This window comes from Bubalus kerabau, chromosome X (genome assembly GCF_029407905.1).
Source record: "Bubalus kerabau isolate K-KA32 ecotype Philippines breed swamp buffalo chromosome X, PCC_UOA_SB_1v2, whole genome shotgun sequence".
In the NCBI taxonomy this organism is placed as follows: Eukaryota; Metazoa; Chordata; class Mammalia; order Artiodactyla; family Bovidae; genus Bubalus; species Bubalus kerabau.
In genome coordinates, this window is record NC_073647.1 from 19,862,261 (window position 1) to 19,885,838 (window position 23,578).

The 23,578-nt window shown below is 40.6% G+C and overlaps 2 protein-coding genes across 5 annotated transcripts in view; one reads left to right on the forward strand and one right to left on the reverse strand.

Moving 5' to 3' along the window:
* The window catches only part of STK26 (serine/threonine kinase 26), a 67,147-nt gene extending 63,614 nt beyond the window's left edge, over positions 1 to 3,533 (forward strand). Inside the window, exons 10-12 of the mRNA XM_055563770.1 lie at positions 381 to 443; positions 526 to 662; positions 1,759 to 3,533. Of these exons, the coding sequence (XP_055419745.1) occupies positions 381 to 443; positions 526 to 662; positions 1,759 to 1,783 (225 nt within the window). The 3' untranslated portion in view covers positions 1,784 to 3,533. The remainder of the gene's footprint in view (positions 1 to 380; positions 444 to 525; positions 663 to 1,758) is intronic.
* A 1,791-nt stretch (positions 3,534 to 5,324) lies between these two features.
* On the reverse strand, positions 5,325 to 23,371 carry FRMD7 (FERM domain containing 7). Of its 4 annotated transcripts, XM_055563025.1 has the most exons (10): positions 23,196 to 23,371; positions 22,545 to 22,642; positions 15,559 to 15,673; positions 14,848 to 14,995; positions 10,807 to 10,902; positions 9,306 to 9,469; positions 7,846 to 7,914; positions 7,652 to 7,727; positions 6,462 to 6,569; positions 6,163 to 6,361 (listed from the first exon to the last, which is right to left on the reverse strand). In XM_055563025.1, exons 2-10 carry the CDS (start codon positions 22,564 to 22,566, stop codon positions 6,290 to 6,292), a joined length of 870 nt encoding a protein of 289 aa, XP_055419000.1. In that variant the 5' UTR covers positions 22,567 to 22,642; positions 23,196 to 23,371; the 3' UTR covers positions 6,163 to 6,289. The 4 variants fall into 4 exon arrangements, with proteins under 4 accessions (XP_055418999.1, XP_055418997.1, XP_055418998.1 ...); XM_055563024.1 differs by having other exon boundaries at positions 5,325 to 6,569; positions 15,559 to 15,670; XM_055563022.1 differs by having other exon boundaries at positions 5,325 to 6,569.
* Between the last annotated feature and the right edge of the window lie 207 nt (positions 23,372 to 23,578).

Here is a 23,578-nt window from a genome sequence, read left to right on the forward strand (position 1 = left end):
TTTTTGAACTATAAAATGAGACAGTGTGATGGCCAGAAATTGTTAGAATTTAATACCCCTAAATGCTTGTCTACCTCACTGTGGTCCACAGTATGTTTCATTTGCCATGTCCACAGTATGTTTCATTTGCCATTCATTTCAAACTAATAAGAAAAGGTCATAGAAGTCATTTAAGTGGCCATTGGTATGTTTTAAAATAGAATTGTGCATATTAATTGTAATCCTAGAAGTTAGAGGCCTCTGGACAATGGATGGGAATGAGTGATGTGAAGAAAGTATGGAGACTTGCCTTGTATTGGGTCTTTTTTGAGGAGGACTCCAATGAATGCATGAGTGATTATTTTAATTTCATGTGTATAATCGATAATATTTGTTCAAAGGAGCAAGATCTTGTACAAACCCTGAGCTGTTTATCTATGATAATCACACCTGCATTTGCTGAAGTAAGTACAGACTCATCAGCTTTGGCTATCTATTTTAAGAAGTTTAGTAATTTTAAATGTTATAGCTATTGATCTTTCTCAGCTTAAACAGCAGGATGAGAATAATGCAAGCAGGAATCAGGCAATCGAAGAACTGGAGAAAAGTATTGCCGTGGCTGAAGCTGCCTGTCCTGGCATTACAGATAAAATGGTGAAGAAATTAATTGAAAAATTTCAAAAGTAAGCTTGAAATGTCATTTTTAAAAAACTATTTTAACATTTTCTGTTGGATGTTCATTTATGATGTGATAATATGATTACCTACTTATTTTGGTTATTCCTAACAAATTCTTAATAGTCAATTCTTAATTGTCATATAATTGAAAACTGTTTTGTTTGCCGCCCATCTGAAATATTAGCTTTTGGAATTATCTGCACACATTACAAGGTAGTTTTCCACTGAATGAAATGGCCTGGTTGTTTTTCTCCTTTTTTTTTTTTTTTTTTTTTGTTAGTAGTATAGACAAAAGGTCAGGGGGCATATTCTTATTTGGACCCTTGTAAATACCATTTAGGAATGCTTTCATTCTTGCTGCTGTTCTTATCACTGTGCTATTCACAGTTTCAGTGCTATAGTTCATTAAGTTTAAACCCCATAGGAAAAGTTAAGGAAAGGATTTTAGGTAGAGAAACTCAAATTAAGATTCTGAAAAGTTCTTATGGTTGATTTCAGTTTCTATACTGTCTCTTGAACTGTTGCTTTAACTTTGTTCACACTCAGTAAAGTTCTTACATTTAATTGTTAAATTCCCTTTTAAAATGCATATACAAACACAACTTCTTAGCTCAAGCAAGTTATAAAGCAATACTAATCTTAGCCTTAATCTCATTATATGGCTTCTCAGTGTATCTTTATATTTCTTTGTATTTGTAATGCCACTGGGATCAAGTTGGAACAAACTAAACAGCTGTAAAACATACTCTCCTAGATCTTTTTAGGTGATAAAGCCTATTTATATTCATCAGCTAAAACCCCTCTTAAAATCCCTTAGTTTTTCTTAAATTAATTTATTTATTTTAATTGGAGGCTAATTAAAATCCCTTAGTTTTTAACGAAAACCTCCCTTCTCTTTTCCAATTTGCAAACAAATCAATTGGAAGTTGTAAAATCAGACACAGAAGGGATTTTTTTAACTTCCTTATATTTTAGCATCTGTATGATGAGACCCAATACAGTTTTGTCTGCTGAATCACTTCCTTCACTGGAGAGTTTATACAGATATAAGATAGACACACGCATACTTATACATCATTTAAATTTTTCCTAATTTTATAGGTGTTCGACAGATGAATCCCCCTAAGAAACTTCTCGTTATTGGCTTCTATTTCATATGGACCCAGAGAAACCCACCAAAGCTACTTCAAGCTTACCAATGCTTAACTCATGAGCTCCATGTGCCTTTTGGATCTTTGTGACATTGAAGATTTGGAAGAAGCTATTCAACTATTTTGTGATGGTGTTTATCATTTTCTATTTTAAAGAGATTATTTTGTAAGGAGTAACTTTTAATACTATAGTTTCACCTGTATTCTAGTAAATGTTGAGACAGTTTTGCTTTTAGGTATCATTATTACTTAAGTTACTAGGATGAATACTTTTCATGTTTTGATCTTTAGTTAACTGTACACTCATGAAACATACAGGTTGTTTAAAGTCATCGTAAATATTCAACTTTTATAATCATCAAACTTCAAAAAGCTTTTTTTAAACACAGCATATTCTAAAAATGACTATTGGTGGGGAAGCAGAAACAAGTCACACATTCTTAAGATAGAAGTTTTTGATAAGCTCTTAGAAATGAAACCTGGAAAAGTATTGATGTTTCTACGATGTGGGTATGATATTCCAGGCAGCTCAATAATGATTACATTTGAGAGCCCTGCGTCTGTAGTGTTTAGAGGCAACATGTAGCAACAGAAGTACCTCTTGTGTGCAGTATTTACTTTCTCTTATAGAAGAGATGGTTGATCCTTATTTAACATGGTTGGGAAGTTAAAGCAATACCAATTAGCCAAGGATGAATTTTCAGTAATACTGGAAGAATAAGGATTCATTTTAAAAACCAACTCAAATCGCATATTATATGAGTGGATTTGGGGAGCTTAAAAGAAGTTGATTATCGTGTGATTATAAATACCTGGTCAACAGGTATGAATATAATTTACACCAGCATATTTTTGTCATGGTCTTAAAATGTCCTATAAACTATTTATACATTTTTGTTCTTCATAACTATCCAATACATAAGCATCATTTGTTCATTTTTGAGAGGGTATTTAAATAAGCATTTTCTAATTCATATGAAAATAACCATAGTACTGGATGATTTCTGTCCATACAAAGGTAAGTTAGATTGTACAGTTAATTTTCAGTTATATTTATGGTACTGTTACATGGGTAATACCCTTTTCTTTTAAGCCCAGTATATATATTATGCCTGCCTAAGTTCTGAAGTGGGGCTGTATTTCAGTAGTTGTAGAATTATTGATATTAATTAGTTTTGATAGTTTGTTTTATTGTTTGGATCTGCACAATTTGGGTTTTGCACAAAAGTCATTTTAATAAAGCTCAATAATTGCCAAATATTAGAAGATGTTCTTCAAGTGAAGAATAAGTTTTTAGTCAAAGTGGCCATTACCTCCTCCTCTTTTGTAATAATACAGACACTTGAATAAGTTGTTGTTGTGTCATATGCCAAGAAAATGTTTTCATTGGTGCCTATACTGTAATAATTACTTGTAACACATTTTATTTTGAAGTAATAGTTCAGTGAAAATTTTCACCTGCTAACTAACTGAAACTCCATCACAGTTTATAATTTGTAGAGGCCTGGTAATAATTTTGCAACTCATGTATTAAATGAATATTTTTATAAAAGTAAAAGCAACAAATTTTTAAATTGATTATTTGAAACTTTGAGCACAGCTGCATTATGAATAGAAAATCGTATTGCTTATTCATTTTAGTTATTAGTCCTGTAAACTGTTTCTGGGTAAGCATACTTCAATGTTTTGGGGGGATTTAAAAATAAATATTTAAATTTCATGGTCCTTAATGTTTGTTTTCTTGAGGGGTATGGTATTTTACTTGTTTCAAATTATTTCTCCTTTCCCCTTTCATTTATTGTTGGAACTTTAACTCAGAGTTTCCACTGGAAACTAGAATTCTTCACAATTTTATTATGCATTGATTATAGCTCCAATGGACTATAATTTGAATATCTGATTTCTGTCCTGCTTGAATATCTGTCATGATTTCTGCCTCCTGTCCTGACAAAATTATTAAGAGTCCTCTTTCACTCAAAAATTTCCTTATTAGGTTAGACAGTAAATTATATGGTCACCCTAATATAGTTTTGTAGGAAATCTTATACAGATTTGAACCCTGTATTTCTCTGGGGGAAACAAATTTTGCAAAGTTTTATGGAAATTGAGATGAGAAACAGCATATAATCATAAAGGAGTTTGGGTTTTTCCTATAGAAAAGGTCAGAGATTAACTTAATGTAGCTTTGAGTATCTATATGATTAATACATAAGTGATTGGGCTTCATATATTCTTATTATGAAATAGCTATTGTAGACTTGTGAGTTATTGGATTTGGTTCCAGGAGCAGGAAGGACAGTGCTAGAATTTTAAAAAGCAGTAGAGTGAGGTTTATTAAAAGGGATTTTTCTGGTGTAAGGACTAGGAGAGTAAGAAAACTATTCCATCTATCTTTTATCCATTCAGTCATATATAAAAATAACTTGCTTATATAATTGCATCATTTCTTTGATGTAATTACCTAACATTATCTTGTAAATATGTTGTACTTATCATTAAAATAAAAAAAGAAGATAAAGTTCTCAAATAGAATGCTATATACCTTTCAAGGGGGAATAATAGAGAAATCCTGAATGGGTCAAGAATAGAATTTTGGTTCATTAACTCAGCGTGGAGTATTATCCTTTTTCTTTTCAGCTACCCCATTTCTGCCACTTCTCCATCCCTGACTATACATTTTCACCTGCTTCCCTCCTTTTCCTTGTTCTCCAACTGTGCCTTCCCTTAATTATAGGCTAGAGACAATCACTTCTGAAATTGATTAAAACAAAAGGAAGTTCATACTTACAACTTGTTCTTTAAGTAAATGGGTTTCCATCACTCTTTATTAAAATGCTTTTCATCTCATTTCCTTGCCTACATGCATGCAACAAGATATGGCAAAAAAATTAATTCTTGCAGAAGAAATTAGATAAACAGACCAACATGTTAACTTTTATCTTTCACTACATATTATAGCTAGTTAAGAATAGAGAATAAGTCAAACATCATATTGTCCTCATCAGCAGATGTCTGATTTTAGAAACGGATCAGTTCATGAATTTCCAAGGTTTAGAATTCTGCCACGTCCTAGATTAATTATAAACTTGTATTCTGTTGAAAGGATCTATGTTCCTTCTGTTCCTGAAGTACAAGAGGGCCATGCTCCCCCTAATATATGTTATAAAAATTGAAGTCTTTTAACATAAAACAGGACCATTTTTACTGGGCCCCACACAAATAATGAGGACTGAAACCTTGAGTTGCAGTGTTGTTACCGTGACCAACACAGTCACAGTCTGTTATCACTAAATGATATCAGAAGCCAGTTTTGTATGCCAGTCCGTACTGTCACTGTTCTTACTGCTCTTCAGTGTTGAGGAGCCTGACCTTCATTTATAATGTCTCTATGGGGAAATGTATAATAGAGATGACAAATACCCACCTCACTCTGCCTCAGGGCTGGTGAGGAAAGGGCATGTTCCAGAATGATTCAGAGGGAATAGAAGAGAGGCTTGAGGAATGAGGCAGTAGCTGGATCTTTCATAAGCTAGGTGCCCAAGCTTAGAAGAGTCCCTTAATACTAGTGAATAGTAATAGAGAAAATGGTTTTTGCAGAAAGTGCCTTATGTTTCACCTAAGTGAGTAACATGGAATTGGTCTGGACATGTTCATAGTGTTCACATTTTAGGCTAAAAAGTAATTACATGGTTTTTGCAAAGTCCTATCTTCAGCAGTTGATGTATCGAGAGAAACATCTTCATCTTCTTCATCTAGCTGTAGACTACCAGAAGACAAGCGGATTCTGGCCATGGGTGACCTTATTCCTTTGTCATACAAAGAGTAGTAGTCTGGTTTAAGAATCTCTGACTCAGAATCACTGGATTCACTAGGCACATACCTTTCTGTAGCTCCCTGATCCATTAAAACTGTTGGAAACTCCTGCTCTGCAAACATATATGTTAACAGGTCAGCTTTACGACTGAGAGCAGGACAAGGCCCTAAAGGTCTAAATTCTGACCCAAAAGGAAATCGGATTGTTTTCATGTCTGATTGGCTCTGGGAACGTTTAGGGGTTGGCTCTTGAATGTTATATGCAAACGCATCTTCTATAGTTGGATCTTGCTCTTCTAGATCTACATTCACATTGCTCCTACCAGTAGTCCTGGCCATAGCTTCTTGGAGTTCTTGAAAGTCTTGCTGAAAGCTCTTCATTCTGATGTTCCTTGGGCTTCTTTTGGCTGACTTCACTGCAGTAGACTGTAGACAGCTGTCGGGTCTTTCCCTTTCCTCTGCCATGATTGGAGACCGTCTGGGCACCTGGGGTGGTCTGTCCACATAAAAGAAGACTTGGGGAGGCATAATATCAACCTGCTGACCAGTGCAAGGAATATAGGGCACATCTGTGTAAGTAAGCTGCCTTGCTGGACTCACTTTGCTTGTAAGGCCAGAAGATGTGCTCATGGGATTGTCAGCAAACTTAGAGCTTGTTTGGAAGGAGCTTAGAGGACTCCTTTCCTCAAAGTAGTCTCTGGGATCAGTGTCAGGATCAGGGTCAGTGGTAAAGACTGGGTCTGTATAAATAAAAGGGAAGGAGGAACTGCTTTGGGACTGATGTAATGATATGGGATCTGCCTCTGGTTTGGAATGCTCCAACTCAGCTGCAAACGTCACCTCCACTGCGGAATTTCTCCTCCTGCTATCCAGCACAGGCTCAGAGGCGTGCACTCCATTCACAGTTCTGTAGTACCCACTGCCATAGCCTAGTCTCAGATCTTCCACCTTGAGAGAAAGGACAGGTGAGTGAAAGAAGGAAAAAGCCATCCGGTTGGGGTGGGGACAGGCATCTAAATCAGCCTTTGATTTCGCAAAGGTAGTTTTTCACAAAGTCATTTCTACCCATGTTCTCTGCCAGGGTTGATAAATACATACATAAAAGGTTCTAACTTGGACCACATCCCAATATATGTGCTGAAAAATAGACATAACACTACTCTTTCTCAACACCATCACACTCCCAGCCTCCACATTCTCTATCTGCTTGAGCCCCAGCACTGGACTTCAAGCAGTATGGCTGAGTAGCTATATTCACGAGCCAGGAGTTCTGCCTTTTGGTCTTGGCTTGGCTCTGTCTTTACTTGCTGCGTGACCTCAAGTAAGTCTCCTAACCTCACTGTTCCAGCCTCCTCCCTCCCTTCTGTAAAATGGTGACGAGGAGGGCTGTGAATGGCAGGAGACGATTAAACATTTGATGGTACCTTCCAGCATTATAACTCTGTGATTCCTTTCAGATAAAAACTGCCTCTGACTTGAATGAAGACAGAGTTTATGAGACCTCTAATTAGATTTTTTTTAGGGAGAGCAAAAGAAAAATGAACATGGTTCATACTATAGAACTCAAATGAAGCTATCATCTCACAGTTCCAAGAGAATAGCACTTTGTTCTTAAATTAACAAAATTACATAGCAAAAGTACTTTAAAATATTAACCCAAGATCTCATAGCTTCCAATAAGACTTAAGATTTTCATGGGTAAAAAGGCAAAGCTTTTAGTTTCAAAAATACAAAGCCATAGAAATTCATTTGGATCTACATTTTGCAAGATGTTAGCAATACAGGTTGCAATTTGAAGTTATACCAGATCTTGTCAGTCCATACAGTACACACAGCAGTGTACCCAACAGTCTTCTATTGGCTGGAGATAGTTAGTTGACAGACCCCAGGAAGTTAGCCTATTTGATCACAGTAACCTTTTTACACCTTTTTACATACTGGGAGATTCTGGCACAATCAATTCTTGGAAGCATTTGAAATGTGGATGCATTACACTTACGTAAACAAGAAGAAATTTTCAAAAACCTTACTTGTTTTGACACATCAGAGAGGAGGTCTGGGGAGGACCTGCACTGTCGTTCATGGTACTGAGATGGGTAATGTTTCCTGAAATCCCCAAACAGAGAAGGAATTGAAATAGTCTTCATGTGAATACAGGATCCCTCTAACACTCTAAATTTAACTTAAAAAATTACCATCACAGAGAGAAACAAAACCAGGTTACCTTTCAAATGGCAAGCTCTTCAACCTCCCTTTTTTCCCATATTCCAAAAGTTGCCTTTGGGTTCTTCCACTGTGAGAAAAATGAGATAAACTATTTTATGAATGCTCTTCATAAGCCAGTAGGCTACTAAAACTCAAAAGCATCATTTATTGTTGAAATCAAAAGAGTCTGGATGAGCGACATATGTCATGAATCTCTGACCACGTCGCTGTGTTGTGCTTAGTGGCTCAGTCATGTACGACTCTCTGCGACCCTATGGACTGTAGTGCGCCAAACCAGCATGTTAATAATACTCATTTATCCAAGAATCGGGCAGAGCAACCTCAACTACTCAGAACCCAGAAAACTTTTTAAAGCATCTGAACAGGGCTATTTAACAGGTACAAACTCTGGCCATGAAAACTAATATACTTTCCTTTAAAGGCCTTTCCCCTTCCTCCAAATTTACACATAGTTTCTATTGAGGCTATGTGTCTGGTTTCCCAACCCATGACAGGAGAAAAACACCTAACTAAACAGTAGAAGAAAGTTGCTCCAGTCAGACATACACTAGCAAAGAAAACCAGCTGACTGCTGGGAGAAGCACAAGAACCAAAAAAGAAATCATGAGCATAATAAAACCCCAAAAGTCAGGGCCATTTATCACCATGGTGCAGGCTCTGACATGCTACCCCCGCCCTGAGGTCGCCGCTGTACCATAGCGGCTGGCAGAGGATAATAAGCACTGTTTATAATCTCAGGTCATTAAGAAAAGGGCAAAACATTCTTAGTATCATCTGTTTAAGAAGACAGATTTGTAGAATACATTTTGGAACGATTCCATAAAAATATGTACACTGTAAAAATCCCACTTTTTACTGAGGCAGGCTTCTACTACTTGAAAAATCCTTTACAGGAAGCATTGAATTAGAAATTTTATCTTAGCTAAGAGTTTGAAAGTGTCTTTCAAAGAATTCCTAGGCTGGTGGGTTCAAGTAAACACAAGTTCTTATTTCGACCTCGCTTCCTTTTCTCCACGGTGTTAACGTGTACTATGGAGCCTCTACTACCATATTGTTCAACCTCTTTAATCCCTTAGCCCCTACAGGGCTTTCTCACCCTATCTGTTGCCTAACCATAACCAAAACGATGTTGTTGAACTAGCCCTCCCATGGCTAGCATGTAAGTTGCACATAAGGAAAACAATAGGTTCATTGACTACATTTTCTCACAGTATATGCCCCTCTATCCTTGTAGAAATTCTGATCTAACCCCTTAAGTGGGGTGTACTCCTTCCCCGGCCTCTGTTAGAAAATACTGACTTAATGAGTTACACAGAGAATGACCAGTTAAGGATATCATCCTTTATGTGATTGAAATGGATTCTTTATTGCTTCTAGAATTCAAACTGTTCCTACTGCCTTCCCTGTTATTGAAAAGAAGTTGTGTGTTTAGTTTGCTTATGTGCAATATGTAATTACCTGTAGCGGAAACTGGAACCCTTGCTGCAGAGCAGGGTTTTGGGCTTTGATTTGGGCTCTTCAGAAAGTCTGAAGAAAGCGTGGTACTCCACACAGGTTTTCCAGAAAGCTTTGCAGGCATCTCGGCTGGCCATGGTGAACTCCAAAGTATCTTTGCACAACACCTGTATAAACCAATTTCCATCAAGCAAAACATCCTTCAAGAATATCAAAGACCTTCAAAGCCCAACGCCTGCCAAACTATTGGTCCAGGGTCCACATCCAGCTTCTGATTTTCCACTTGGCTCCCTTTAGGCTTCACACCTACTGAAATCAAATGATTGGCAACCTTCCGAGGAACAGACAGGGCTACTGCTGAAAAACAGAGCCTTCTCTATGAAGCAAGTCTTACTCTGCACACCCTCCTCACCTCACACCCCCTTTTACCCCCTCTTCTCTGCCAGGAACATTTTATGAAGTTGTAAATTAGGTTAAAATGAACATCAAAGGGCACCCTTTCAAGGTGACAAGAAGTTATAAATGACCAACAGGAAAGGGGGAGGGAGGAGATTTTTCTTACAAATGGTAGGCTTTATAGGATGACTGCATATACACGAGTCTTTGTAACATACCAGCTAGAACATTTCTCCCTCTTTATGCTGCCTTGTTCTATGATGCTGTGTGATGCTCATTTAGCTTCTCCTAATCTGCGGCAGAGGAGCTTGGTCTTACAGACCTAAAGTACAAGTTTGCCCCATCCCCTGACTCACTATATACCCCCAATACACTTTGCTCCTCCCCTTCTCCCATTCCTCTCCAGGTCTCTGGATACAGCCCTGGGATTCTCCACAAGCTTCACACTAGATTCAGTCTTCTGAACTGCTCACATGAATATTTTTATCTAAGGCTAAGATCTGTAGAATGAATTATCTTTAGGTCAAAAAAGTAGCTGATACATATCTTCCATTTCCTTTATAGTCATAAAAATTCTTTCTAGCCCCTTTGTCTCACCCTGTACAATGCAGCCTTGCCCAATAATTGCTTCTTTGGCTTAATATGTACCCAATCCCCACATCCTGCTTTGGGAAAGAGTAGGTGTTCAGTTATTTGGCACATAGTAGGTGTTCAATTTTTTTTTTTTTTGCTTCAGGAAAGATGAAAATACTTTATAAAATCAAGCAAATAACTTTGAATTAATATGGACACAGTCTTAGATCTGGGCTCCCTCATTTGACTTATCAAATCCCTGAAAAATGATGTCTAAGGAGACTTGTCTTTCATCCCAGCCACCCCATTTTCCTATCACTTTACTCATTCTGAACTGCCAATAGGATTTCTTAGTGTTTTGCCTTTAGTGAAAATCTGACCAAAGCCCTGGTTTATTTATATAGAGGCAAAAGAGGAAGCACATCACTGGCTGGGGTCAGCCAGCTTTCACCACTCACAATCCAATCATTTGCAGAAACAAACAAGAAATCTCAAGTGAGTAGAAAGTAAAAGAATTTATTCAAAAGCTACTTACCAAGATGTTGGCATGAAGTTTGATGAGAAAATGCTTTCTCTTAAAACTTAATTTTCGGATTTTAGCCCAGTTGAAAGTATTGATCTTTGTATTTCCCTATAACAAAACACATGGCAGATTTCAGGATGAATATCAGCACAGGCTGGTTTGTAAGCCAATGTGAACCTGTTGGAAAATGCATCACATGAACGGGGCTGTCCTTGATCTATCTCTTGTATAGACTGATCCAGTTGTATTAGGTAAAGCGTCTGCCCACAATGCGGGAGACCCTGGTTCGATCCATGGGTCAGGAAGATCCCCTGGAGAAGGAAATGGCAACCCACTCCAGTACTCTTGCCTAGAAAATTACATGGATGGAGGAGCCTGGTGGACTACAATCCATGAGGTCACAAAGAGTCGGACACGACTGAGCGACTTCACTTTACTATGGCCAGAGAAGGCATTCTAGGTGGGACACAAACCTGCTCTGAAATGCAAGTAAGAAGGGAAAAGTTTCTAACCAGGATAGGGAGGTCACAGAAAAAACTACTTTGGCAACTAAGGTCCATCTAGTCAAAGCTATGGTTTTTCCAGTGGTCATGTATGGATGTAAGAGTTGGACTATAAAGAAACTGAGTGCTGAAGAATTGATGCTTTTGAACTGTGGTGTTGGAGAAGACTCTTGAGAGTCCCTTGGACTGCAACGAGATCCAACCAGTCCATCCTAAAGGAAATCAGTCCTGAATATTCATTGGAACAACTGATGCTGAAGCTGAAGCTCCAATACTTTGGCCACCTGATGCGAAGAACTGACTCATTGGAAAAGACCCCAATGCTGGGAAAGATTGAGGGCAGGAGGAGGAGGGGACGACAGAGGATGAGATGGCTGAATGGCATCACCAACTCGATGGACATGAGTTTGAGTAAGCTCCGGGAGATGGTGATGGACAGGGGAGCCCAGTGTGCTGCAGTCCACGGGGTCACAAAGAGTCAGACACGATGGAGGGACTGAACTGAACTGAGGGGTCCTCTGCTTTTCAAAAGTTTGCTTTATGCCACTTTGCTTTTATTACATGAAAAACCCACATTATTACCTGTTTTCACTAACTCAAAGAAATCCAAAGAGGAATTTTGCTCTTACAAAAAAAAAAAAAAAGGGCAAAAATAAAAATCAGCATTTGTTTTGCATCAAGGTGTTATAAAGTAGTGCACATGCCAAGCAGTAAGAGTGGCATCTCTATGCTCCTTCCCCAGGAACTACACTCCACTCAGCAGCTCAGCATCCAGCCAGTACTTTATCTCGATTTATCTTGTGCATCCATTAGGAAGATGTGTCCTCGGGTTAATGCTTCTTCACTTTACACCATGTCAGCTAGGAAAGGTTTCATAGGAATGCTCTACTTTTGAAGCAGGGGAAACCTGCACTTCAATAGCTTCTCATTGGAAAAGACCCTAATGTTGGGAAGGGGACAACAGAGGATGAAATGGCTGGATGGCATCACTGACTCGATGGACATGAGTTTGAGCAAGTTCCAGGAGTTGGTGATAGACAGGGAAGCCTGGCGTGCTGCAGTCCATGTGGTCACAAAGAGTCGGACACGACTGAGTGACTGGACTGAACTGAACTGAACTGAATAGCTTCTCTAATCTCACCCCTTCCTATATTTCCAGATTGAACTGCTTAAAAAAATCCCATTTATCCTGCCACCTCATTTACTCTAAGACCTTCAATAGCTCCTCACTCACTGCCTGAATCAACTCGAAACTCTTTTGGCTGGATTTTCTTGCCCTTATATTGACTATAACTTTGATCCCATTACTCCCAGAAAACACCTTTCCATCCAACTCTGTACCTTTCCCACTGCCCCCACAGGTCTCCTCATTCTCCTACCAGAATGACTTCCCCACGGTCAAGCCTTCTTGCCAGCTCTGGTGGCACCTCGTCTAGGATATTCTATATCACTGTCACAGCCCACACACATTTCCAACTCCTCTGAACTCCTTTAGCTCTCCTGGACTACCCGAACAGATTAACTCTTTTGGTTTTTATTCACATGGTCCAAAATCAAAGGAGGTACAAAAATAAATATATTGAGAAGTCTCACTCCCACCACTGCCACTCCTATCTCTGTCCCCATCTAACCATTCTCTACAGGTAACCACATTTTTCTGTTGTGTATACTCCTTGTGCAACTAAAGTAAATATGATAGATTAGCTTTTGATTATTTATTGTCTGATATTGACCATTCTTTCTCTGGTCTTTCAAAATAAATTGTGACTATCTTAAAGACAGGAGCCATGTGTCATGCCTAATGTTAGCTTCTTAATTATGTCATCCTTTATCCTTTTCAGGGCTTTCGCCCATGTGCCCTTTCCCTGGAACACCCTCCTTCATCTGCCAACCTTATCCCTTTGGTGTTGCTTAAATGTTAAGTCCCTATCACATGTGTTACCATATCATCCTGTTTCTTCTAGCACAAAGCATATCACATTTTTTATAATTACTTGCTTAACTGTCTTCCTCCTATTAGCATTTAAGTTCCATGAAGTCAGGATCATTCCTGTTTATCTCTGTACCTCTAGTGCCTGGCGCAGAGTGGATGTACGATAAATATACTGATAGAAAGATGAATGGATTGCTTCCCAACTATAAATATACTCAAAGTCATTGAATTGTACCATTAAAACAGATGAATTTCATGGTATGCAAATTACAGCTCAATAAAACTTTTTAAAGAAAATAATACAATGAAGAACATATAGAAGGCACTCAATACATGAATATTCTTTGACTAGATTTCATGTAGGACAAAATAGGCCATCTGTATTGTTCCCAACTGTCCGCAGAAGTAGTCACACTGAAAGAGATTACAGCTAACATGATGATCTTGCCCCCCTACCCTCACCAACTTCTCTCATGCAACAGGAAATAGCAAGAATCAGGACCAGCGAGAATGATCCATGTATATGTAAAACTGAATCCCTTTGCTGTATACCTGAAACTAACACAACATTGTTGATCAACTATACTTCAATATTAAATAAAAAGCTTAAATAGTTTTTACAGGATAGTGGTTATATTTCTCAGAGCTGTATAATATATCCTTGTTGCTTATCTTTAAAAAAAAAAATTAATCAGAGTTAGAGTGGCCTGGGTAAAAATTCCCTCCTGGGTGAACAGGTATGCCTGTTATCCATTGGGTCTTCTGGCCAACAATGTGAGTCTCATGCTGTAAAGTTTACAACCAAATAAATTAAAAAGTGAAGATTTTTGTAGCCAAGTCTGTACCTGACCTGCTTTGTGACTTATTTCAGTGCTATAATTCGGTCCTGGAGGTCAGTGAGTCAAAAGCCATCCCTTGCTTTCTCACAAGGGGTTCACTCCCAAACGTGTCCAGGTATCTGCCTATCATTCTGAAGGTTCTTAAACTTTAACTTGGATCTGAATTCACTGAATATTCACAGATATAGAAGTCTAAACAGACTGAATAACTGTTGAATATAGCCTCTGGCCACATTCCTAGGCGTGAGGATTAATGATGATGGAGGACCAGAGAGCCCTGAGTTGGTTTCTAACCTGGAAAACAGAATCTTGGGGAAAGGATGAGTCTGTTAACAGTAAAGATTTCTTGCAGGGTTGGGCACTAATGCCCTATTTGTGGGCACTGGGCACCTCCAACTTAACTAGTAACTGAATGAGAAACTCTTTGGGTTTTTTCTGGCAGATTTAGACAGGCTGAATGCACTTTATGTCACAGCCTGGGCTTTTAGGATGCCAAAATCTGTATTCTTTAGGGTCTAAAAGTTCTGAAGAGTCTTGACTTCATCTCTCCACCATGCTGGCTTGATCTAACGTGAACTTCTGAGAAAACAGTCAGTTCTAGGTTGCAAAAGGAAACAGCACATCAAGGGGAGGGAACTTACCTCAAACTCTTCCAAGCACTGCCTCCCTTTCTGGCTGGTAGTAAAATTGAGGGGAGGGGTCACCTTGAGAATGGACACTCAAGTTTGAGCCAAGATAACCCCCAAAGCTGAGGACTTTAAAGGAAAGGAGCTGTTACCCGTAACACCAGTACACCCATGTGAGCAACAGCCAGGTGGATCTGCATCCCTTCACCATCACTGGCGGGGTGTGGCCTGATGCCATACATGTCCAGCTTCCTCGCTATGTCCAGTAGCAGAATGTCAGATTCAGCTGGGCTCCTGCCACTGCAAGAAGAAAGAATTTATGAGCCTAATAAATGCAGCAAGAATGACACCTCCACCCCGAGAGTTCCAAGAGGAACTCAATGTTTTCTTGAGCCTGTGGTGTTACAGAAGACTCTTGAGAGTCCCTTGGACTGCAAGGAGATTCAACCAATCCATCCTAAAGGAAATCAGTCCTGAATATTCATTGGAAGGGCTGATGCTGAAGCTGAAGCTCCAATACGCTGGCCACCTGATGCAAAGAACTGACTCATTGGAAAAGACCCTGATGCTGGGAAAGATTGAAGGCGGGAGGAGAAGGGGACAACAGAGGATGAGATGGTTGGATGGATGGCATTACCGACTCAATGGACATGAGTTTGAGCAAGCTCTGGAAGTTGGTGATGGACAGGGAGGCCTGGCATGCTGCAGTCCTTGTGGTGGCAGAGTTGGGCACGACTGAGCGGCTGAACTGAACTAAACTGAAGTTTCTCTGACTTAAAAGCTTGCTTTTAAGTGTCTGTCCCTGGCTTCAGTCTTTCCTGCCAGTGGAATAGGTGGAAACAGGTGCCAGTGAAAGAACTTACATGTGCTTCTGATGGAAGTGCACGATCTTGCTCTCTAAATCATCTTGGTTCGGTAAGTACCGGGTTTGTGCCAAGTGTTTCCTATCTGTTTCTTCATGAAAGTCTCCCAGTTCTGCTGCATGACAGAAAAGTGACATTTTTCACATTACCATTGATGAGTTAAGCAACAGAGCACCCAACAGACCCCTGAGTGCCCCAAAACAGCCCTTTCTTGGCGGCCAGTGCAGCCCTAAACCTCCCACCACACACTTGATGTGTATTTGTTTTGTTTTAGGTTATGAGTAGTAGGGGAAGAACTAACTGGTTCTTCTTCAAATCAGAAGCAGTGGGCTTTTATGAAGTCTCAACAGAGGAAGTCACAGACACGGTGTAGGTCTTAGAGGCTCCAGGATCATAGATGAATGTTATTTTTCTTCTCCCACATTCTGTTTATGATCTCTTCTATTCCTGATCAGTCCCTGTTGGGAGTTGAATTGTGTCCTCCCTCTCAAAGTTGTATGTTGAAGTCCTAAACCCCCAGTACCTCAGAATATGCCTGTGTTTAAAGACAGGGCATATAAAGGAATTATTATGTTAAAATGGGGCAGTAGAGTGGGCCCTAATCCAATTTGACTGGTGTCCTTCTGAGAAGAGGAAATTTGGACACACAGCCAGACACCAAGAATGCAGGTACAAGAGGAAAGACTGTGTGAAGATGCGTCAGGAAGGCAGCCATATGCAAGCCAAGGTGGGAGGCCTCCGAAGAAACTAAAACTGCTGACTCTTCAATCTTTGATGTCTAGCCTCCAGAGCTGTGAGAAAATAAATGTCTGTCATTTAAGTCGCCTAGTCTGTTGTTGTTTGTTATGGTAACCCTAGCAAACTAAGACAGCCCCCTAACCTCACTCTGTACTGATCAGACATTATTCAGAAAGGAGACTATAAATGCCAACTACAATGTAAGCCAGCCACAGCCGTTCATCACTCTGTACATTGGAAATCTAGTAAAACTCCGCTATATGGAATCCCCAGTAGGTGAATCATTCTGGAAATCATTCTTGCTTTTCCAAATCACTGGAAGTTTATTCCTGGTCATAACATTCTGTTCTAAATGTATCCAATTTATTGCTATAAATGTCTATTATAACACTGTGCCTACAAATGCAATTGAGGTAGATATTTACTGCCCCTACAGTAAATGGCTTGACATTGTTATTTATTTATTTACTGGCTGCACCATGCAGCATGTGGGATCTTAGTTCCCTGATCAGGGATTGAACCCATGCCCCCTGCATTGGAAGCCCAGAGTCTTAACCACAGGACCTCCAGAGAAGTCTCCTATTTTGGTTTTTGAATTCTTACACGTTATTTATAATTTTTAGGCCTTTTCACTCTCTGTCAGAGTCATAAGAATCACTTCCTTGTCATTGACTTCCTCTGAAGAAGTCTCTACTTGGTTCCAAATAATGACTTCTAATCTACCATAAAATGGGAACCCAAAACCGTTTTTACAATTAAAATTCACATTTTAAATGAAAAAAAAAAAAAAACCTAATCCAGATATACAAACCTATTAGGATTTTATGAACTATAAGAGTAAATAGACTCTCCATGGAATAATGTGGTGCTCTCCTATTGAGTAAAATTCATGGACATGGGGCATCAATTTTGAGTACTACAAAGTTATTTTTCTTTTGTCTTGGTTTTCTATTGTGTTTTAGACAGATGGCATGCTCATTTTTAGACAGATGATGCATGCTTGTATATTTAAAAAACTACATTAGAATGAAAATCTATATATAACAAGCTTTTTAAAAAATGCCAAATCAATGGCTCTTTTACCTATTTCTGTTTAGCCCACATTGGTCATGGGGTTTTTGTTGGCTCCAAGGCTGCAGCATTGATAATGAATTTACTTAAGGTTGTGCATGACCATTGGGTACATATACTTGTCCCTATGGAATTTGTCTTTGGATGTTATCTAGATAAAAATAATGGTGAAAATCTAACTTGCCTTCCAGAACAGGAGTCTGTTATATAAAAGACATTGAAACCCAATGAAGAAGTCACCTGGAAGTAAAGGCTGTGGCTGAATCACAAAATGTTCACATTTTTTAAATTGTAAAAGAAATAAAAACACATACATCATTTTAAAAAAGAGAGAGAGAACACGTACTCGCATACACAAAGAAAATGAAAAGTCAAGCCACAGATTGGAAGAAAATTTCACAAATTACATATCTCATAAAGGATTTTATAAGAATATATAAAAATCTCTTAAAGTCCAATAAGACAACATATTTTTAAATTGGCAAAAGATTTGAATAGGTATTTTACCATGGACTGTAGCCTATCAGGCTCCTCCGTCCATAGGATTTTCCAGGCAAGAGTGCTGGAGTGGATTGCCATTTCCTTCTCCAGAGGATCTTCCTGATCCAGGAATCGAACCCAGGTCTCCCGCATTGCAGGCAGACGCTTTACCATCTGAGCCACCAGGGAAGCCCAGGGAAAACATAGGCATGGCTAACAAAACAGATGAGAAGGTACTCAATATTAACAGTCATTGTGCACGCATGCTCAGGTACTAAGTCCTGTCTGCGTCTTTGCGACTCCATGGACTGTAGCACACCAGGCTCCTCTGACCATGCATGGGATTCTCAGGGAAGAGTACTGGAGTGGGTTGCCATGCCTCCTCCAGAGGATATTCCCTATCCAGGGATCAAACCCACGTCTCTTAGTGTCTCCTGAATTGGCAGGTGGATTCTGTACCACTAGCGCCACCTGGCGGAGAAGGCAGTGGCACCTCACTCCAGTACTCTTGCCTGGCAAATCCCATGGACAGAGGAGCCTGGTAGGCTGCAGTCCATGGGGTCGCTAAGAGTCGGACACGACTGAGCGACTTCACTTTCACTTTTCACTTTCATGCATTGGAGAAGGAAATGGCAACCCACTCCAGTGTTCTTGCCTGGAGAATCCCAGGGACAGGGGAGCCTGGTGGGCTGCCGTCTATGGGGTCGCACAGAGTCAGACACGACTGAAGCGACTTAGCAGCAGCAGCAGCAGCAGCGCCACCTGGGAAGCCCTAAATTTACCTTGAGTGAGTGAAGTCGCTCAGTCGTGTCCGACTCTTTGCGACCCCGTGGACTGTAGCCCACCAGGCTCCTCCATCCATGGGATTCTCCAGGCAAGAATACTGGAGTGGGTTGCCATTTCCTGCTCCAGGGGATCTTCCCAACCCAGGGATCGAATCCAGGTCTCCTGCATTGCAGGCAGACGCTTTAACCTCTGAGCCACCAGGGAAGCCCAAACAAGTTTACCTTAAGACGAGACAATTACATTCTTAGGAGTCTGCCCAAGAGACATGAACACACGTGTCCACACAAAGACTTGTACATGAATATTCATAATATTATTCATAATAGCTAAACTGGAAATAGTCCAGACATCCCTCACCAGGTAAATAAACAAAATGTGGTATACCCATAAAATGGAATACTACTCAGCAGTAGAAAGGAACAGACTGCTGTGATTCATGTTAGAACATGCATGAATTTCAAAAACATTATGCTTGTTAAGAAAAGCCCAATGCCAAAGACCACATATTTTGTCATTGTAATTCCACGAAATGTCCAGAAAAGGCAAATCCACAGAAACAGAAAATAAATTAGTGGTTGCTGGGCTGAGCATGGGCAAATGGTCATGAGAGATCTCTTTTGGCATGATGGAAATGTTTGAAAACTGGGTTGTGGTAAAGGTTGCGCAACTCTGTAAATTTACAAAAAACCGTTGAGTTACAGGCTTACAAATGAGTGAATTTTATGGTATGCAAATTATACCACAACTAAGCTGTTTTAAAAAAATAAATTAGACACACACACACATCACACACCAATCTTTCTGTATATTAAGCACAAGCCCTATGCTGACTCTAAGGAAAACATAGGAAAACATAAGACCATGCTTGTTTTTCTCTTGACAATCTAGGAAGAGACCTATGACATACAAATAGGTAAATATCATTAATGACAGAAGGCAGCGCAGAGCATCTGCACCTTCACTGTGAGCCCGCTAGTCCAAACTACCACCCTCTCTCTCTCCTGCCACCGCCTGTTATCTGGTCTCCCCACTTCCACCATCCCTCATAAGGTCTATTTTCTCTCTTTTTTCAATTGAATAAATTTGACTATAACATTGGGTTACTTTGATACACTTATAGGTGGCAATGATTGCTGTTGTAGCGATATTCATCACATTACATAATTATAATACAATATTACAGTCTACATTCATTATACTTTACATTAGATCACTATGGCTTATTTCTGACTTGCTACAAGTTTCTGTTTTCACCACTGCAGCCAGCGTGATGTCGTTCAAACCTAATTCAGATCATTTCACTCCTCTGCTTCAAATGCTATAATGGCTTCCCATCACATTTAGAGTAATATCCTATGTCTTGAATATGCTTTTTAAAATATTTTATTTTTATATATTTATTTGCCTGCACTGAGTCTCAGTTGCAGCACGCGGGAGCTTTAGTTGCAGCATGTGGGATCTAGTTTCCTGACCAGGGATCAAACCCGGGCCCCCTGCATTGGGAGCCACTGGACTGCCAGGGAAGTCGATTTTAATACACTTTTAAGACTCTCCATGATTACTGTCTCCCTTTTTTCCTCGGTCCCAGCCAGCCATAAAGCCTACTTAATATTTCTTGTATATTCCCAGCATGTTCCCATCTCAGGCCCTTTGCACTGGATGCTCTCTGACTGAAACTCTCTTCCACCCAATTTCTGCATGGCTTGGTCTTTTACTTCCTCCAAGTCTTTGTTCAGCTGTTACCTTCACAGTGAAGCCTACCCTGACCACCTTTTTAAAAAATTCAGTACCTGCCCCTTGAATTTCCTTCTCTCCCTTCCATATTTCATGGCCTCCAGTGCACTTATCACCTACAAACATATTAATACATTATATATTTCCTTATTTTGGTCTGATTGTCTTCCACTGGCAAAATGTGAGCTACATGAGAGCAAGGATTTTTGTCGTTTATTTCACCGCTATGTTCCCAGTGCCTATAGTAGTACCTGGCATGTGGTAGGTATTCAATAAATTTTTGCTGAATGAATGACAAAGAAGAGTTACTAAGGGTATTCATAAACGTTTGGAATGTACAGATTGTGTTTGTGAGGAAGTCTGGCTAGAGCCAGAGGGGTATGTAAGAGAAATTTAAGCAGATGACAAGGTCAGAATGTGGAGGCCCTTGAATGCCTGGAACATAAATATTAAATGAATAAATAAATGAGCAAATGAATGAGCAGCCTGGTTGGGTTCTGCACACTGTCTTAGCATCCAGTGAAATAATCTGACCTGCATGAATTGTGAAGAGCTGACTCCTTGAAACTTCAGCTTTTTTCTGTGGAAAGAGCTTCTATTGGCAAACAAAATACCCTCTAGAAAACCTGAAGTGTTCTGTGCTATGCCTCAAATGGCCACTAGGGAATGCTCAAATCCATAATGCTGAACCATTAAGAATGAAATTGGGCTCCCCCACCAAAGACTGTCTGGGGAGCCCCAATCAGAATGACTGCAGATTTAGCAGGCGGATAAAGTGGAGAAGGATAAGTCTTCCAATACGGTTTTCTCCATTTGCCTTACCCCATTTCCCGACCCCACCGCAAGCACAATACTGGACATGTAGTTAGTGTCCTTGGCATTCAAGGCCCTTCAAAATGATGCTTAGTTTTTGGCCACCTCCCTTAAACAGATCCTATGCTCGAGCTGTACTTAAGCTGTATCCTCTGTATATACTTCCTTCTTGTACCATCACTGCCCCCCCCCTTTTTTTTTGCTTTTTTCTCTGCTTATCATTACATATCCAATTCTTATGCATCCCTTTAAAGCACAGCACAAAAGCCACCTCCTCCATAAGCCTTCTCTGATAACTATCGCTCTCACTGCTCACTGCCTTCCTGAGATCCTGGGCTGTCACTCTGCCTCAGTTACGAATCACTTGGTAAATAATGACTCAGATACTGTCTCTATCCAAGCCCTTCATCCTGGAGTTCCCACTGAAATAAAAAATCGACCATTTCTGGACTGTCAGGGAGGCAATGGATAGAGGTCAAAAAATAAAACCAAAAAAATGAAGTTATGATCCTGCAGGAATAGGAAGAAACAGCCTATTCTCCTTTGAACAAATATTATAGATTATACACATGGAATTAAAATAATCATAATGATTATTTCCAGCTGCCTCAACCCTACTCTTGGGGATGAGGAGAAGGCTGACCTGCCCAGCTTCACCCCCTCCCAGGCAAGGCCCCACTGTTCCCTGGGTCTCCTTTTCCCTTCCTTACTCAGCCTCGTCCACCGGCTTGGCTGCTAGAATATGGGGAACTCTAATAGACGCCTGGGGCCTTTTTCCCTTTTAGCCTCTCTCCACCTGCTGGACTCTGTGCTTTGTTCTCTGGAATCATGATAAAGAACAACACAGAAATCACATTAAATGTGACAATGTGCTGCAGAAAGCACGTACCACAAATGGCTTCTGGGGGAAGCAGAAGGAGTAGGGGGCCTGCCTAGCAAAGTCCGTGCCTGGATTAGTCCAGACCAGCTCCTGGTGAGCAAGCTGGGGGCAGTGGGAGGGCAAGGTTAAAAGGAGATAGAAGGAAATCAGCATTTACTTTTAATCTACATAAGCACTCGGTGAGAAGGCATTCTTGTCACTATTTTAAAGACTAGGGAGAAACAGGCACAGACAGAGACAGACAGGGGACTTCACCCCAGGCTACAACAGTTAGAATGCAGAGATAGGATTTGTATCCAAATCTCAATGACTACAGTGACCAGCCCCTTTCTACTGGACCATGTCATTCCCATCTATCTCATCCTTGCTTTCTCTCCTCCACAGAAAGGTCCCAGCACGATGGTGGGGACGTTGAGGGTGCTCAGCTCCTTTGCTGGGTTCTCTAGCTAATTGATGGGCCCCAAAGCCGACATTTGCTACTTACATTGTAAGATGTGGGAAACCATCAACGCTGTACTGTTGTCACTGCATGGCAGCCTTCCCAGAGCCAAATCCTTCTTTATTTGAAGAGTAAAAAGGTACCTGCAAAGAAGTGGGGGGAAATCTCTTGAGAAAGAAACAGGAACAAGACAGAAGCATTTCCCTTCGCCCAGACCCAAGATGTTTCAAGAAAGACACGGTGCCCCCAGTCAGGGAGATGCCTATTGGGGGTGGTGAGTAATGCATAGGCTTCGCTTCAGCCCCTAACCAGCAGCTAGACCACGACTCGGCTGAGCCAGCGCTTTGGCAGGCCTCACAGCCGTTAGGAATCACCCTGGCCAAATCCTCCCGCCAGCTCAAGGGAGTTGGCCAGCCATCCTCTGGTGGTTTCTGCCACGTAGCAAGGCCACATACCCCGCCAGAGAGAAAGGGAGATTCAGCAAGAATAAGACTGTGCAGGAGGCCAGGGCTGCTCTGTTCACAAAATGCTCTCAAGTCCTCACTATGGTAACAACTTAGAAAGTTGGCACCATCACCCCATGTTCCAATTATGGAAAGACAGAGGTTAGGTGATCTTGGCAAAGTCCTATCACCCCGACAGAGTGAAACTGTGGCCAGATCTCAGGTCTGCCATCCAGTTTAGGCTGGCTCCTACCCAAAAGACGGTGTTTCAGAAATCAAGAACCTGAGGACATGCTTCTGCCCCTTCACGTGGACCCCTGTCTCTGTATCACCAGGGCCCAGCCCAGCCCTTTGCACAGAGCAGGTATGGAATTACTGTGTCCCGAATGGAATGAAGCCAGACTGCCCTTTTCCCCAGCTGTAATCATTCGTGCTAAGTCTCTTCAGTTGTGTCTGACTCTTTGAGACCCCATGGACTGTAGCCCACCAAGCTCCTCTGTCCATGGGATTTCCCGGCAAGAATACTGGAGTGGGTTACTGTGCCCTCCTCCAGGGGATCTTCCTGACCCAGGGATTGAACCTGTGTCCCTTGCATCTCATGCATTGGCACTCTTTACCACTAGCGCCACCTGGGAA